The sequence below is a fragment of the Terrapene carolina genome, unplaced genomic scaffold, assembly GCF_002925995.2.
Source record: "Terrapene carolina triunguis isolate 2854851 unplaced genomic scaffold, T_m_triunguis-2.0 Scaffold68, whole genome shotgun sequence".
In the NCBI taxonomy this organism is placed as follows: Eukaryota; Metazoa; Chordata; order Testudines; family Emydidae; genus Terrapene; species Terrapene triunguis.
Genome location: NW_020664419.1, coordinates 24,192,043 through 24,211,159, shown reverse-complemented (window position 1 = coordinate 24,211,159; position 19,117 = coordinate 24,192,043). Strand labels below are relative to the sequence as shown.

The 19,117-nt window shown below is 42.0% G+C and overlaps 1 protein-coding gene across 1 annotated transcript in view; it reads right to left on the bottom strand.

Annotated features, from left to right (window-relative positions):
- SLC2A13 (solute carrier family 2 member 13) overlaps positions 1 to 19,117 on the bottom strand; it is a 331,334-nt gene that overhangs the window by 55,671 nt on the left and 256,546 nt on the right. Inside the window, exon 7 of the mRNA XM_024216061.2 lies at positions 11,771 to 11,896. Coding sequence (XP_024071829.1) covers positions 11,771 to 11,896 — 126 coding nt within the window. The remainder of the gene's footprint in view (positions 1 to 11,770; positions 11,897 to 19,117) is intronic.

The window sequence follows — 19,117 nt, the reverse complement described above, 5'->3', positions numbered from 1 at the left end:
GCCAAGTCTACACTACAGACTTCTGCTGGCACAGCTGTCGGTCAGGGGTGTGAAGAGGTGTGATCCTTGACTGGCTGTGCTGGCAATAGCCCTTAGCGAGGATGCAGTTGCACCAGCACCAGCAGGACTTCACGTTTACCAGTATAGCTTGTTTCGCTTGTGGGGTATAGTCTTCTTATACTGGTACAAAGCCCAGCTTTGCTGGCATAGCTGTGACCTATACTGGTAAAGCACTCCTTGTGTAGACATAGCCTAAACCTTGCCATTTCTTCCTGCATGACATCTGCAAGATCTGACCTTTCCTCTCTGCCCACTGTCAAAACTCTTTTTCAAGCCCTGAGCATCCCATGCCTTGACTCCTGTAATCTCCTCCTCTGTGGCCTCAATGATTCAACCTTGCCCCACTCAAATCTATTCAAAATACTGCTACCAAGATTATTGTCCTGACTTGTCGTTCTGTCTAGATCACCTCCCCCTTTTTATGCCCCCTCTGGCACTGCAAACACAAATGTCTTATCCTCACTTCCAAAGCCCTTCACAACTTTGTTAGTGCAGAACTACCTGACCTTTGATCTTATCATGAGATTGATGTCTGCCTTCATTTTGCCGCTGACACCAGCGTCAATAGCCTGATTCTCTGATTCTCCAGCAAGCAGGTTCATGCTTTCTCCCATGCTGCCCATACAAGTAGGAAAAGCTCACAGTTGAAATCCCTGAAGTCACTTCAAGTCCCTCCTCTTCCATAATGCATATGTAACCCACACACCTCCTGGGTGTGGTGTTCTGTCCCATCTAGTGGCACTGAGACCACTTAAAGAGAGAGAAAGCAATTGATGAGTCTGCTCTACAACCTTAGCTAAGAGGCAGTTGACTTTTAGCTCATGTGGTAGAGTCTCATGCACTAAGCTCCAGAGGACCCCCGTTCGATCCCGATGACAGGGGGTCTGCCAGCGTTACACATACAGTACACAGCAACCTGACACTGACTAGGAAAATGGTGAGCTGCCATTGTTAAGCCTGATTGTCTAAGACAGGAGTAGGCAACTGGTGGCACGCGTGCCAAAGGTGGCACGCAAGCTGATTTTCAGTGGCACTCACACTGCCCGGGTCCTGGCCACCGGTCCGGGGGGCTCTGCATTTTAATTTAATTTTAAATGAAACTTCTTAAACATTTTAAAAACCTTATTTACTGTCTCCTCCAGCTGCGACCAGCTTGTTTGTCTCATCCTCCCTTTATATCTTATCTTTTAGACTGCAATACATCTGAGAACATGAGAATTTTGCTGTTGAACTCGATTCACCACTAATTTTTCTCTGACTTTACCCAAGGAAGAAAAATAGCAATTTGGGAAGTAGTTAGTGAGGCTATTTTGAGCACTCGCCTAAGCAGTGCATCACTTTCTGGGTCACTTGCAGATTTTTTTCTTTGAGGGAAAGATTCTAACAGAGATGGTGGTGATTTTGGTTCGTTATCCTTCCATCTGTCTGGGTACTTATCTTCCATCACCATAGTATCTCAGCACCTCACAACCATTAATTGATTTTATCTTCACCGCACGCCTCAGAGGCAAAGGAACATCCCCATTTTATAAATGAGAGTCTGAGGCACAAGGTAGCTTAGTGACTTGCTCAGAGTCACATAAGAAGTCTGTGGCTGAGCTGAGAACTCAGGTCTCCTTATAACTGCACAGCAGACTGTGCTTTGTGATCTCTTAATTGCTTTTATTTCAGCAGCCATTTTAGGATAAGATAAAACAAAACAACAACAGCACCCTGCCCCCCAACACCCCCACCCCCCCACCCTCCCCAACACAGAATTTTTTTTTTTTTTCTTTTCTCCCCCCCCCCCCGCCAAATTTTTTTAAAAATCAAAAAATCTATATCTTCTGTGACAGTTCTGACAACCCCCCTGCCTTCATCTGAATTCTTTATGTATATATATGAAAACTCGATGTTTTATTTTAAAAACTGTTTAAAGGGATACTGTCAAAGTTAACAGGCCCAACAGGTAATCTACCCTTAAAGTAAATAAAAAAAATAAAAAAAAAATAAAAAAAAAAAAGTTACCCTCAGCTGACAGATTTTTCAGGGCTGACAGGTCAGGATCGTTAAAATATAGGGCTGTCGATTAATCGCAGTTAACTCACGCGATTAACTCAAAAAAATTAATCGCGATTAAAATATTAATCGCGATCAATTGCACTGTTAAACAATAAAATACCAATTGAAATTTATTAAATATTTGTGGATGTTTTTCTACATTTTCAAATATATCTATTTCAGTTAAACACAGAATACAAAGTGTACACTGCTCACTTTATATTATTTTTTATTACATATATCTGCACTGTAAAAATGCTAAACAAAAGAAATAGCATTTTTCAATTCACCTCATACAAGTACTGTACTGCAATCTCTTTATCATGAAAGTACAATTTACAAATGTAGGTTTTTTTGTTATATAACTGCACTCGAAAACAAAACAGTAAAACTTTAGAGCCTACAAGTCCACTCCCTCCTACTTCTTGTTCAGCCAATCACTAAGAGAAACAAGTTTGTTTACATTTACAGGAGATAATGTTGCCCACTTCTTAATTACGTCACCTGAAAGTAAGAACAGGCATTTGCATGGCACTGTTGTAGCTGGCGTTGCAAGATATTTACGTACCAGCTGTGCTAAAGATTCACATGCCTCTCCATGCTTCAGCCATCCTTCCAGAGAACATGCTGATGATGCTCGTTAAAAAAAAAAGTGTTAATTAAATTTGTGTCTGAACTCCTTGGGGGAGAACTGTATGTCTCCTGCCCTGTTTTACCTGCATTCTGCCATATATTTCATGTTATAGCAGTCTCTGATGATGACCCAGCACATATTGTTCATTTTAAGAACACTTTCACTGCAAATCTGACAAAATTCAAAGACGGTACCAATGTGAAATTTCTAAAGATAGCTACAGCAGTCGACCCAAGGTTTAAGAATCTGAAGTGCCATCCAAAATCTGAGAGGGACGAGGTGTGGCGCATGCTTTCAGAAATCTTAAAAGAGCAACACTCTGATGCTGAAACTATAGAACCCAAACCACCAAAAAAGAAAATCAACCTTCTGCTGGTGGCACCTGATGCAGATGATGAAAATGAACATGCATCGGTCCGCAGTGCTTTGGATCGTTATGGAGCAGAACCCGTCATCAGCATGGACACATTTAGCGCATCTGGCATGTAAATATCTTGTGACATCGGCTACAATAGTGCCATGCAAATGCCTGTTCTCACTTTCAGGTGACATTTTAAACAAGTAGCAGGCAGCATTATCTTCTGCAAATGTAAACAAACTTGTTTGTCAGAGCTATTGGCTGAACAAGAAGTAGGACTGATTGGACTTGTAGGCTCTAAACTTTTATATTGTTTTATTTTTGAATGCAGGGTCTTTTTGTACATAATTCTACATTTGTAAGTTCAACTTTCATGATAAAGCGATTGCACTACAGTACTTGCATTAGGTGAATTGAAAAATATTATTTCTTTTGTTTTTTATAGGGCAAATATTTGTAATAAAAAATAAATATAAAGTGAACACTGCACACTTTGTATTCTGTGTTGCAACTGAAATCAATATATTTGAAAATGTAGGAAACATCCAAAAGATTTAAATAAATGGTATTCTATTAGTGTTTAACAGCACAATTAATTGCAATTAATTTTTTTAATCGCACAATTAATTTTTTTAATCGCTTGACAGCCCCATGAAAATACCCTCTACTCTGCTGGCCACCTAACCATAAATGCAACAGGAACAGCAGCTTTATTTGTGATCGTGGACCTAATATACATATTGCTTTGTCCTGTTCTGCTGCCTCGCTCTGTTAATAGTTAGTGGAGACAATATTGAAGTATACATCCACGATTTCTAAATTTCCTGCTACCTCTTAAGAATGGAAGCTGTCAGGATCAGCATAGGAAAAATGAAAGTGACTCCACACTCCATCCTCAGAAAAAGGATAGTTTGTCAGATTTTAGGCTTCATAGTGAAATTTGAAGAACCTATAACAGTAAAAAAAACATTTTTTCATTTCTATTTTCATATTTTCTTGTATTTTATACATGACTATTCTGCACAATGTATTTACTCAAATGGGACAATATGGCCATGTTGTTATTTTAGGACTGCACCAATAATGGTGATTCCTACTGTACAAAGATCTGCAGTTTTCAGCTTTTGGCAAATCTGCAATTAGAATAGCTGTATTCTCTTCAAGTCTCTATTTACTTAATTCAGAAAATATTTTATTCTTATTTCTGAAAATGATCCAGTGAGAAAGAAATGTAATAAAATACTGTTTTCTGCAGCCTATTAAGGCTGTGGATATTTTAGTTGACTGAATAATTAGATGAGGGTCACATATCCCAGAAAGAAATCCCTCTAGGGGTACTTGATTAGTTAATGTACTCCTTCTGTGTGTTAGCAATACGGCAGATCTAGTTAGCCTCTTCAGTTAATTATTCACTCTGTTGTGCTACCATTTTAAAAATACAGGAGCAATTATATTCATGCCTGTAATCTATTAACCTGAGGTCTCCGCAAGAGAAACAGATTCCCCAATACTTCAGTTTTTACTAAAATAACTTGTAAATGCAAATCTTTATAGAAAGGTTCTGAAGATTGCAGTTTCACTAATAATATTTTTACTGATACTCCCTGTAATGCAAAACAAGCAACTGCATTTGAATTGACAAAAACTTCATTCTCAGAGTATTTACTGATCTCAGATTGATGTACAAGGGGGATTTATGCATCTAACTCCTATGAAGAAACTGAGAGAGACTCACAGTTTTTAAATATACAAATACACACATACATTTTAATCATAAATAAAATGTCTTTTAAAAAGTGATTCATAGTATACCTGTCATATATCAGAAGCTACTATACAAATTGATCAATGGCTTGGAAAGCTGAGTAATAATGGGTTTATCACCGTACTGGACATGAAAATAATACAGAAGGGTCATTTACAAACAGCTAAAGGACCCTTTGCTAATAAATTTCCACCTGCTGAACCCTCCAGGAAAATCTACTATCTCCACGAAGAAAAAAAGTATTTAAATTGCTTTTCAACAATCTTATCTGATATGTACTGGTCTAATAGAAAACATGGGATGAATTTACAACTTTCCAGAGTCTTTACAAAGCCTTTTAAATATTTTCTCTAAAGTTTCACCTATAGGCAGGTAACCAAGATGATCAGTAATACCTAAATCTCTTTGAAATTAAACAAACTTTTAAAATGTCCCCATAGCAGGAATCTATTTAGGATTTCTAGTCTCTCAAAGTCTGGTCTCTAATTGTCCAATTTACTTTTTGATGAACAAGGATACTTTAAAAAAATCAGAATAGCGAACTTGCATTCTTGGAGGTGTGCCAACAACACCCTTATAGCCAACTGGCTACAAAAGTAAAATGCACATAGCTCTTGCTAATGCCTCCCTCCCTCAGTGCTAATGCACTATCTAGCGCATAAAGTCATAGCCATGGGTGCTGATTTGTTTCTATCCACAGGCTGACTGTGTCCAGAACCAATCAAGGGGGCTCACATGCACAGTCCCACTGTATTGAGGATACAAATGTGTCAAGAGTAACTACAGGTCTCATTATTTCCCCCCCTCTGCCTTGTAGAGATAAAGTCTTACATATTTTGACAATTAAAAGTCTCTCCCTGTTGCCCTCTGGATTGGCCTTGGGGTAGGAGTGTAGATGAAATGCACAAACAGAAGTCACATTGTTTGCAGTGATAGACTTTCCCTGGTTTCTCTGTTAGGAAGTGAAGGAGCAGTTCAAGAGAGGCAGTGTGGTCTAGTGGATTAAGCACAGGTTTAAGAATAATCAACTCCACATGCTGAGCCCTCACTTCTCCCACAGAATGTGGCTGGTAGTGATCTCAAGATTCCCACTCCTCTTCCTTCCTTTTACATAAAATGAATCAGTACAGAACAATCTTACAAACCAACCCCAAAATATTTGGTCTGGCCTTGGGAACAGTGGTGCGATCACTGTACGCAGGAGTCTGGAAGGTTGGCGGTGCATGCAAAAATTGTTTTTCAGGCCCATACAAAAATGCCAAGGCCTGCCGTGTCTATGCTAATGAGTTAGATGAGCTGTCCCTCTATGTTTCACCCTGCAATATACCTGACATATGAGTCATGTTTATGTAACAGATCAAACATGCAACATCTCTTCTAGCCTCTTCTCTGTGGAAACTCACCCACCTCCCAATTCCTTGTTGTCAACCAGACAGTTATGCTGGCTGCACATTTCTCATGGCATACGTTTGGGTTGGATTTATTTTTGTGGGTTCTTTTCATCCCCTGGTGCCACTGTCTGCCATGGGGTTCCCTACATTTGAGAGAATCAATGTATCATATTTTTCCTGTAAAAACATTTTGATACTCCAATTTTCTTCTCAGGTTTCCATGGCAACTTCTGCAACATAAACAGCCTTGCTGGCAGTCTCAAGGGACTGAAATCTCTATTTTCCTTTCCTCCACCATACAGATATTCTTGATTTGGAACATACTGTACTTGTGAATAATTGTCATTCACTGAAAACACACATGCAGTGTTATTGTTACAAAATAGGAACAGAGGAAACATTTAAAAAATATCTATAGTATTCTACAGAAGTAGTCCAAAACATTACAAGTTACAGTAATTTTTGATGTTTAGGGGCCATTACTGAAGAATAATGCAGATTTTGTTTTTATTTAAGAGAAAAAAAACGGCGGGGCTTTCTATAGGTCATTCTAGTCTTACACAGTCTGCCAGCCATGCCTTACTTAGGGGAAGAATACTACCAACTTGTGAGTGGGAATCATACCTTCAGAAGAGATATGAATGTACACTGCAAAGAAATTATATATGTGTATGAACTGGAGATACTGACAGAGTACAGAATTTCTCTTTGGGATCATCTAAACAGCTTTCCATCTTAAATATACATAGGATTCTTAAGGGGATTGTGCCAACATCAATCCAGCTTCAGACAGAATAACTTTATCAAATGGGAAAAAAAAAAAAAAGACACATATTGAAGGACACAGAGGAAGGCAATTTCTGCCCTAGTGTCAGTATGTACACACTACATGAGGGTACCGTTTCTTAATAAGAAACTAAATGTACTGCTATTAGATACCTATTGCTCTGAATAACAATTTTGGGCCTAATTCTCAGTCCTTACTCAAGTTTAGTGAAAATTCTACCTCTTCTCGTTTTACAGAGATTTTTCTGCACAAGGAGCCCAGGATTTGAGAAACCAGCAAAGGGCTGCACTAATGTGCACTTAGGCTAGCTTGGAACCCCTGGGGATTCCCTGTGAATCATCATGCAGCAGGAACCTGGGAGCAAACAGGGCCACTTTCCTGGTCCATAGCCATTCCCCTACGTGTGCGTATGGGGGAGAGTGTGAGGAACTGTGGTAGCTACTCCAGCACAGAGGCTAGAACAGAAGCCACTGAGTGGCTCCAGTGTCACTTCACATCCTGCAGGACCTACCTTTGGAGAATTTCCCCAGCACACAACCCCGATTATCAATGCAATGGGGCCAAGATTTGGGGCTAGCAAAAGCTGTACATGGTAAATGTGGAAATGAGGCTATATTTTATAGACTTATAATGTGAGTGTACGAGTAGGGGTCAGAGCTGGGCAAGGGTCCACACATCAGGGACAGTAGTCGGTGAACAGGGGTCAGAGAAATCGCTAGAGCTGGGTTCAATAAGCAAGACTCAGGGTCAAAGTCAGGTCAGGGTTGCAGACCAGAGATCAGAGGTAGTACCAGACTGGAATCGGGAGGCATGATCAGATTCGGACTGGGATCAGAGAAGAAAGGTCAGGAGCCAAGATGAGGTCTGGAGTTACAGCAGGCCTGAAGACTGTGTTGTTGCACAGAGAACTTCCTGCGGCACCCTCCAGGCTTAAATAGTGTGGATGGCCAATCAGGGGGCCACAGGGTACTGTCACTCCAGATCCCTTCAGTGGTACTTCCTGTGGTGCCTAATCTCCACAGTGCTCCCTGGCTGTGGCTCTGTATGACTTCCTGGTGGCATTGTGAGAATGTCAGCTGTTCCAGGCTCTGCAGACCCAGATTCTCATCTCTGCATCCTTACATTACCGCCCTCTTCAGGGGTGCCCTCCCTCTGGGTGGGCACTGGACCTGGTTTATGCGGGTCGTCTTGATGAAACCTTTTTACTGGAACATGGACATGGGCAGCAGCTTCCCAGGAGTGTTCTTCAGGACTGTACTACCTCCCAGCCAATTAGGTAGTACAGTCTCCCGCTCTGCAGTTTAGAGTCCAGTATAGCGTGGATTATATATTCCTCATGCCCTTAGACTTGGATTGTCAGGGGAGGCTGTTGGGACTGATCAGGAAAGGGGTCTCTCTAGAAAGCTTCAGGAGGGATACATGGGAAAAAAACCATACATAGGATTCTTAAGGGGATTTTGCAGGGCCCTGTACAGAGGGCAGTGGCCCAACCCGAGCCTGGAGCACAGAATTCTCTTCCTGGGACTGTGTTAACTGCTCAAGGAGTATCTGACTTTCCTCTAAGAGCTGTGCCACCTGGAACTGCAGCAGATGGTTCTTGGTTTGGAGTTGCATGACCTGCTCCTGCAGGTCTGGTGCACCATGGGGTCCAATGCGTGATGGTAGACCCATCCCTTCCATATCATTGTTAATGGGCTCCTACAGAGGAGGTTGGAAGTGGGTCTAGGCAAACTGTAAGAGACTAGGGCATAGGCGGTCTGGTCACAGCTGGGCTGGATCCACACATCAGGGACAGTAGTCGGTGAGCAGGGGTCAGAGGAATCACCAGAGCTGGATTCATTAAGCAAGAGTCAGGGTAAAAGTCAGTCTGGGATTGGAGACCTGCGGTAGTACCAGACTGGAATCGGGAGGCAGGATCAGGGTCAGAGTCAGGCTGGAGTCAGAGACCGGAGATAGTACCAGGGTAGAGGCAAGAGTCAGGGTCAGGCTGGGATTGGAGACCAGAGATCAGGAGATGAGGTGAGGTCTGGAGTTGCGGCAGGCCTGAAGTCTCTGTTATTGCCCAGACAACTTCCTGGGGCACCCTCCAGGGTTAAATAGGGTGGCTGGCCAATCAGAGGGCTGCAGGGTACTGTCACTCTGAGTTCCTTGGGAGGTACTTCCTGTGGTGTCTATTCTCCACAGTGCTCCCTGGCTGTTGCTGTGCATGGCCTGCAGGTGGCACTATGGGTATCACCTGTCCTAGCTCTGCAGATCTGGATTCTAGTTCCCACATCCTTACAGTGAGTACTGTAGTAGGTTTTCCTCCTCTTAGGCAGGATTTTCAGAGTAACTATAAACCTACATGAGTCTAGTTCTCTGGTGAAATGTTTAGATCATTGCCTTTACAATAACTTCTGATAGAACAGAAGTATTTTTTACCTTCATATCTTATTTGTGTCAGACTTTGTAAAGAGGAGTACTATGGAAGCATAAATCAGGAATATAAAAGATTACAGATGCCCATTTCTTTGCAAGTTAAACAAGAAAACTGCTTAATAAATAAGTTTGATTTATCTAGCAATTATCTGTAACAAGTTTATGTCTCCATTTAAGTCTTACTGTATACTATTACATCTTCTCTAGCTACAGAGATGGTACTTAAAATGGTAGAGTACATGAAACAAAGGTTGATCCTGAATATGAAGAAAGATCTATTATGACAAATAAAGGAATATGGGAGCTTCTCTGAAAATCAAGATTGTGCAAGCGACAGGGGAGATATTCACTATATGCTCAAGAGCATGATGTAAGGCTCTGTAGGACTAGAACCCAGGTCTGTTGAGCCTGGGATGGTTGACATTCCCACATCACCACTGGGAGGCTGTACAAAGCCCAATCCAAGGAACACTCTGGAGATTAGGCACCACAGGACGTACCACCTAATGATCCATACTGACAACACCCTGTGGCCCTGTGTTTGGTCTATGAGCATTATTTAACCCTGGAGGTTGCTTCAGAAAGTTGTCTTGAACAATCACACAGGCTTCTGGACTGCTGTGAATCCAGACTACACCTCACTTTCTGATCTCTGGTTTCCAACCCCAGGCTGACTCTGACCCTGACTCTTGTTTATCAGTCCCAGTTCTAGTGATTATTCCAATCCCTGCTCGCTAGCTACCGCTTTGTGGCCATCCTTGACTGGTGAACACCAGCCGAGACTGCCTACACCCTGGTCCCTTACACATGAGATTTTATAGCCTTTATTTTAGATTTGTTTTTTTAAATATATGTTTTATTGGTCACAAAATTATCCAACCACTTTTAAAATCAAGCCACAATATGGTGATGCATCAAAGCAGCAGTGATGCTTTTTCATAAGTGAATAAATATAATATCCCTCGATCTAATGGAATCATATCACTCACCTCTATGCCTGGAACGGCCCAAGAGATTGGACATAACATTTTAATGTATAGAGAAGAAAGATGAGGTCCTTTTTAGAGACACTTTACACTTATTATTTACTTAGTTAGTTTGATATTTTCATTTCCTCTGAGCCCTGGGCAGTTGTGACTCATCATAGCTAAGGCACCTGATTTTGAAGTTGGAGAAAGACAAAAAATAGCTCCAATAAAAACTTTTAAAACTTTTCTAAAACACTTTTATGGAACATGTGGCATAAGCAAAATACATGGTAGTGAGATGAGGTAGAAAGGTTTTATCAGCAGTCATGGATGACCTATATAATTCCCTTGTGGCTTCACACCATCCCAAACTCATGTTGATACAAACTTTACACTACACTATCACAGGTTCTTGGTCATAAAGTGATTGCCTTATAAATGTTAAAACTATACAGAATCTTTCTAAGGGTAGGGAAATGCTTTGCTACCTCATGCACAAGGGCATGGTAACTGCTGATGTTTTAGTGGGAACCTCTCTGTGTGTATACATATATATTCACACACAAGCACAAGGTATACAGTGTTGCCACTTTAAAAATGTGGGAACCCACAAATTCTTGCACACACCATGCAGCTGACATTTTAGACTTGTTCAGCTGAGTGACTAGGCCTATCAGCTTTGCCTTAATTTTAAAATGTTTGAACAAAGGTAAGGTTTAAAGAAACTATTTTAAAAGAAAATGAAACTTCACAGCTTCAAATGCAACTGGAGGGCGTGGGAGGAGGGGAAATAGTCTCAGAAGAAAAAATCCAAAACAGCAGGGAAAAGAAAAGTGTCCTTAGAGCTGGTCCTAGTGGTTTGCCACTCTCTTTGTGTTGCAGCACTTAAACATATGTGTGTACAGCTGTGTCAATACACAAACATACCCACTAGATCTTGCCTTTTTAGTCACTTCATCTGAGCAGCACAGAAGGCTGCATAATTAATGTATTTCAAAGCTATCATTCAGTCATAGCACGAGTACTAATTTTTCATCGTTCTTTGCAATTAGTGTTCCGAAAAATCTGATGTGACCTTTAAGGCAACCATACAAGTACTTCACTCCTAGACAGCTTTTATTTTCCTTGAAAAATGAAGTCTACATGGGACCATTTTCACACTGGAAATGCATATTATACATTATAATGAAATAATAATGTCAAAAATACCAGTCAAAAGATCAATTTTCTGGAAAGATGTTTAAGAATACCATTTTCAATTAAAGCATAAATGCTCACAGCAGCCTGAAATTAAATTCTGATTGAGGCAAGTTATGAATTAAGGAACATAAACTCTCAAAGTGACATACCTGCCCCATGCTGCTGCCATTGTAGATTCTTTCTTAACCGGAACACATGAGGACTCAACAACATTTGACTTGTTCAGTTTGTAGCAGAGACCACAATCTGGATCTAGCATGCATCCATTACAATAACTGAAAGAGAGAAACAAACAGACACGCTAAACAATATTTTCTTTACCTATACATGTGAAGTGAAACACGTACTAAGAGTTTGTACTGAACATGCCGATTTAAAAGCATGAAGTTGTTAGCCCAGGGGTAGGCAACCTATGGCACGGGTGCCGAAGGCGGCACGCGAGCTGATTTTCAGTGGCACTCACACTGCCTGGGTCTTGGCCACCGGTCTGGGGGTCTCTGCATTTTAATTTAATTTTAAATGAAGCTTCTTAAACATTTTAAAAACCTTATTTACTTTACATACAACAAAAGTTTAGTTATATATTATAGACCTATAGAAAGAGACCTTCTAAAAAGGTTAAAATGTATTACTGGCACGCAAAACCTTAAATTAGAGTGAATAAATGAAGACTCGGCACACCACTTCTGAAAAGTTGCCGACCCCTGTGTTAGTCTTTTCTTCTTCTGTGCCACATTCTAGTGAACGGGCGGTTCTGTGTCCCCTATCAGTGCTATTGTGAATAGTAAAATAATGCATACTAAATTGCAGCTGATCAAATACTGGGGTTCTAGGAAAATACACATGGAACATTTTTGGTCGAGAAACAGAGAAAGTACCTGTAAGTGTATGAGAATGGTGAAGACCCCAGACATAGAAAAAGCAAATCTCACCTAATCTTTATACAAAGGTGAGTAAATGAATCAAATGATTTTAAGAGGAATTTAACCAGAAGCTAAATTTAATTAAAATCTACATGAATAAATAACTGACATATTTGTACATTAATCTTACATACCAAATGGTTAAAATGAATGGCTAACACACAGTGACAATTATAGTTACAATGCCCAAATATGTTGAATCCTTTTAAACCACTGTATGAGAAAATAATCTTGCAGAAAGAAAATAGTAGCTGTATAGCTATTTGTTTCATAGCCTCTCTTCTACAACATAAAAGGCAGGGAAGAAGAACGATGATCCAGTGATAAGGGTGGTAGTTTGGGCCTTAGAACAGTGGTACTCAACCAGGGCCCCCGGGCCCCCTGGGAGGACGTGAGCAGGTGTCGGGGTGGGGGGCAGCAAACAAGGCCAGCATTAGACTCGCTGCAGCCCAGGGCAGTAAGCTATAGCCCCACCGCATGGGGCTGAAGTCCAGAGCTATGAGTCCCACCACCTGGGGCTGAAGCCGAAGACTGAGCAATATAGCTTTGTGGGGGACCCTGTGGCATGGGACCCCAGGCAATTGCCCTGCTTTCTACCCCCTAACTCCAGCCCTGGTTTTTATATTCAGAAAACCAGTTATTGTGGCACAGGTGGGCCATGGAGTTTTTATAGCATGTTGGGGGGGCTTCAAAAAGAAAAAGGTTGAGAATCCCTGCCTTAGAGGATCAGCTTCAATTCCTTGCTCTGCCAAAGACTTTTTGTGGTGGACTTGAGCAAGTCACTTAGTCTCTCTGTACCTCAGTTCCCATCTGTAAAATGGGGATGACAGCACCTCCCTATCTCCCTGGGGTGTTGTGAGGCTATAACACATTAAAAATTGTGAGGTACACATACATATTCCCTATTATCGTAGTAAGTACCAAAGAGATAGTGTAGCCTGTCCTTTCCCCACCCCCTCCACTATCTCTCTCGGCAGAAAGAGAAGAGCAGTGGCATAGACATAGAATAAAAGAAGCATGCTGATTTTTTTTTCCTTTCTAAAAATTTATTATTTTTAAATTAATATATTTTTTTATTCTAATGTGGCTTCTGGAAGTTGAAAACCCAAATTTTATCCTGCCTTTGGGAACTTGGTAATGTATATACTGCAGCTTTTGAATTAATAATATAGCATCTAAATACAAAATCTGACTGCTTCAAGTGTTGTGGTCCCTTTCATATTCATGATTTGATCTTTAAAGTTTACTTGCATATAATTAGATGAATAGATCATGTATGGTATTAAAAGCAACAGTGAAAAGGAAAAATAAGCTGAACAACTAAATAAACTTTCTAAAATAAATACCAGCAGTAAATAATAGTAATAATAATAATTTTTCTTTAAAAAAAGCATGAACAAAATAAATAAAAGATAGCTGTGCTGTTTGAATCAAGTCTACCAAAAAGGAACATACTTTTTCTTATGAGACATGCTTTCAGGACAGAAATTCAGTTATGTTTTGTAAGTCATTTAGGGCTGGGATTGTCTCTTTTCTGCATTTTAGAGCACCCAGCAAAATGGGGCCCCAATCTCAAACTGGGCCTTTGGACACCATCATAATAGGGGAGGGATAGCACAGTGGTTTGAGCATTGGCCTGCTAAACCCAGGGTTGAGAGTTCAATCCCTGAGAGGGCCACTTAAGGATCTGAGGCAAAAATCAGTACTTGGTCCTGCTAGTGAAGGCAGGGGGCTGGACTTGATGACCTTCCAGGGTCCCTTCCAATTCTATGAGATAGGTGTATCTCCATATTATAATATAAATATTTACTACTGCTGCTATGTTTCAGTTGCAAGAATTTGAAAAAGCTTACATCCTAACACCACATTACTCCAGGTAAAGTATTTTGGAGCATTTAGAGTTTTTTATATGGATTTAAAGGAGCAAACTGTAAAAGTATATAAAAGTTACTGTTACATTTACCTTCTTAGGGGCCTGTGACCCTGCACTGACCCAGCTGGAGTTAATCGCACACTGTGGGCTGAAGAGGCCATGCCCCCTCGCCCCTGCTGGGCATGCTCAACCTAGAGACAGAATATAAAAGGGAGTGGCCCAGCTCAGTTTGGGCTGGCTGAGCAGGAGAGCGGACACATGCTGCCAGCTCCTGCCAGAGAATTACTGGAGCTACAGACTGTGGCGGCCGAGCCAATGGGATCGATGGTGGAACCCCTGATAACCCCGGAGGACAAGAGTGAGCTGGAAGGCCAACACCCCATGAGAACTGACAGAGCAGAAACCACGGGTAGGAAGTGACCCAGGGAACAAGACTGTTAAAACAGGAAACAGAGCTGAACCATGGACTACTGGTTTCACAGGGTGCTGGGTCGAGACCCGGTGTAGAAGGATGGGCCCGGGACCTCCTACCATACCCCACACCTACTGCAGTGTGTAGGCACTGCTCAAGGACTCTGGCCACTGGGCCACACTGCCCCTGAGAGCAAGAGCAGCCCTGAGGACTCTAGCCACTAGGCCGTGCTGCCCCGAGAGCAAAGGCAGCCCTGAGGACTCTGGCCACTAGGTTGCGCTGCTTTGCTTTGTAGACTAGGACAGCAGTACCTAGTCTAGCCACTTGAACCATAACCCCTATTTTGTCCCATGCGACCAGACACCCCATGACGGGATGTATCTATGCCACGACAGTGCCATGTCTGCAGTCCTTACTCACATGAATGACAAATGCTGCAGGAATGTACCCTAGAATGTCTTCCCTCTCTGATCTTTCAGAACCTGAATCTGCTGACCTGCACAGCACAGTTTAAGATCTTGTTGAGGCTTCTTGTGATGGTGGTACATAATTCGTGGCATGAGGAGTAGAGATGCATTGGAGAATCTGAGGGGGTGACCTGCAATTTATTTGTTCTCTCAAGCTCTACGGAGACTCCTGTCACTGAGCAATTAACATTTTTTTTTTTAAATGAAGGTAATTTCCATGCAAAAACTTCATTAAACTGTTAGGCTGTAAATATTTATCAATTACTTAAGGAGGGAAAAATAAGACAATGTTGTATTTATCCTAAAATACAACAATAAAAAGTCTGGAAATTCCAGATTAAAATTAAACTTTAAAAAAATCCAACATTAGAAAGTGTCAATATATAAAATTAAGGAGACTGATTAGCTCTGCCCCGTATCACAAAAAAACTAGAGGAAACAATCCTAGTCATGATGTGCATTTTCATCATCACAATGACTCAGAAAAACTGACAAGTGATCTAACTGTACTACCTTCCTAGTGCAGATAGACTAACTGTACACTCAAATTGTGTACTCCAATATCCCTCAGTTTCATAGGCGAATTAAACCAACAGGCAGATTTAGGGTATTTAAGAGGTCCATAGCTGCAGGGTTAAAACCTTACTTCTCAACGTCCTTCAAAATTGCCATAAAAATGTTTTTAAATTGCATTCAGATAAGATGAGTATGCAGGGTATTAGGTTGACAGGAGCTGGGGGCAGAGTTAAGGTTGTTTCAGTAAGCTTAACTGTGCACGTCTATGCTTCATTAAGTTTGGGATTTCTTTAAAATGTAAATGTTACCCTAGAATTTCCAGACTGTTGTGTTTGAGAAAATTAATATTTGTAAGGACATTTTCCCTTTATATAACACATAGTTATTTACAACCTTAGCTAGCTTAACAAAATTTTTCGCCTGGGATTAACCTATTAAATCAAATATTTTTTACAGAATGATATAAACTGCAGAAAAGATGACAGTTTTCAAAGAAAAAGAGGTAGTAGAGGGATAAATCAACTTTCCTTCACTCCTCCTGATATATAAAGACACACAAATCTAATAATTTGTACAACAGAAATAGAAAAAACTTTCAGGGAGAAGTCAATTTGAAAGGTAATTTCATCATAAGAATATTTCTCTTACAAGATTTCATGAGAAAAATGTAGCCCTGCAATTATCAATTGCAAAAGGAAACAATTCCAATATTATATTAGAGAGTCTTAATTACATTTTGTAAACTACTATTTGAGGCAGCAACGGTCAACAACAAAAACAGTTGACAGGAACAGAAGACTTCAAATAAACCAGGATAAAGAGTTTTTAAAAAATCGTAAAGGGGTGTATGTGTGGGAGATTTCACATATGGCATATAACGGGTGTATAAAAAATTGCATGACCTACTAGTGAAAATGATGCTGTGATGACAATGGAAGGCTATATTGTGGATTTTAACATTTTGATAACACCTGCCATATGATTTCTTTTTAAGTGTGAGAAAACCCTCAAACTTAATACCATAGAGACACAGCTATAGACTGTATCATCTAGGCCAGTATCCTGGCTTCGAAAGTGCTCAAGCTGAAGCTGTGCCACATACTGCTGCTGTTGGCTCTCAGCAAGCCATCTGATGAGTTTCTTGACCTCCATTCTTTCTGGTTGGGAAGGTTCACCGTTTTATTGTCCAGCAGAGGGGGGAATTCGATTTGCTGCTGCACTGGGCTTGTCCCCCTGTTTCAGGGTTAGGGTGATGCCTGCATTCTCCACCAAGTGTAGTGGTCCCTTGCTCTCGAGGGCAGAGGGAGGCCACTATGCCTCGCTACAGGCAGATGGTAAACAATAGTCTATAAGGGGAAGGTCCAGTACTCTGGGCGGGACAGAGCACAGTCTTTAGCCCAGAGCCCTCTGGCTGGGACAGACAGCAATTAACAGTCTATAATGGCAGTCTATAAGGGGGCTCTGACCCTCTGGGTGGGGCATAACACAAACAATCTTTAGCCCGAGCCTTCTGGCTGGAACAGTCTATAGGTGCAGGCCTCTTGGTCTAGGATGAGTTTGCAGCCACCCCAGGTGTGGGATGGCAGCTGGGGGGAGGGGCAGGGAGACCCAGGCCCACCCTACTCCACCAGGTCCCAGTCCAGGGCCCTATCAGTGGTGGGCAGTTCTGCCACTAGGTTAATGGGGAAAGCCCCTGAACCAGACTTCCTCACTTCCTGGTAGCACAGCTGACTCAAGATCTGGCTCCCCCAGGCTACTTCCTACCCCACTTAGTCCCGGTCTACACTATGAGTTTAATTCGAATTTAGCAGCGTTAAATCGAATTAACCCTGCACCCGTCCACACAATGAAGCCATTTATTTCGTAATAAAGGGTTCTTAAAATCGATTTCTGTACTCTTCCCCGACGAGCGGTGTAGCGCCAAAATCGATATTGTCATTTCGAATTAGGGTTAGTGTGGCCGCAATTCGATGGTACTGGCCTCCGGGAGCTATCCCACAGTGCACCATTGTGACCGCTATGGACAGCAATCTGAACTCAGATGCACTGGCCAGGTAGACAGGAAAAGCCCCGCGAACATTTGAATTTCATTTCCTGTTTGCCCAGCACAGGAGAGCATAGGTGACCACAGAGAGCTCATCAGCACAGATAACCATGCAGGCCGATAATCGAAAAAGAGCACCAGCATGGGACCGTACGGGAGATACTGGATCTGATCGCTATATGGGGAGAGGATTCAGTGCTAGCAGAACTTCATTCGAAAAGACGAAATGCCAAAATTTTTGAAAAAATCTCCAAGGGCATGATGGAGAGAGGCCACAATAGGGACTCAGAGCAGTGCCACGTGAAAGTCAAGGAGCTCAGACAAGCCTATCAGAAAACAAAGGAGGCAAACGGTCGCTCCAGGTCAGAGCCGCAGACATGGCGCTTCTACGTTGAGCTGCATGCAATTCTAGGGGGGGCCGCCACCACTACCCCACCTCTGACCATGGATTCCGAGGCGGGGGTAATCTCATCAGCCACACCTGAGGATTCTGCGGACGGGGAAGAGGAGGAGGACGAGGAGGACGAGTTTGCGGAGAGCACACAGCACTGCGTTCTCACCAACAGCCAGGATCTTTTTCTCAGCCTGACTGAAGTACCCTCCCAAGCCAGTACCCAAGACCATGACCCCTGGAAGGGACCTCAGGTGAGTTTACCTTTTAAAATATAAAACATGGTTTAAAAGCAAGCGTTTTTTAATGATTAATTTGCCCTGAGGACTTGGGATGCATTCGCGGCCAGTACAGCTACTGGAAAAGTCTGTTAACGTGTCTGGGGATGGAGCGGAAATCCTCCAGGGACATCTCCATGAAGCTCTCCTGAAGGTACTCCAAAAGCCTTTGCAGAAGGTTTCTGGGCAGTGCAGCCTTATTCCGTCCTCCATGGTAGGACACTTGACCACGCCATGCTAGTAGCAAGTAATCTGGTATCATTGCATGACAAAGCCTGGCAGCGTATGGTCCCGGTGTTTGCTGGCATTCAAGCAACATCCGTTTTTTATCTCGCTGTGTAATCCTCAGGAAAGTGATATCGCTCATGGTAACCGGGTTGAAATACGGGAATTTAATTAAGGGGACAGAGGTGGCCGTTCCTACTGGGCTGTTTGCCTGTGGCTGAAAAGAAATCCTTCCCTGCAGTTAGCCAAGCGCGGGGTGGGGAGGAGGGGGCAATTGAGCTTTTCGCCTTTGGCTAGCAGGGATCTTCCCTGATACCAGCCACGCAGTGGGGGGAGGGGTACAGCGATCATCCCAGATAATTCATGG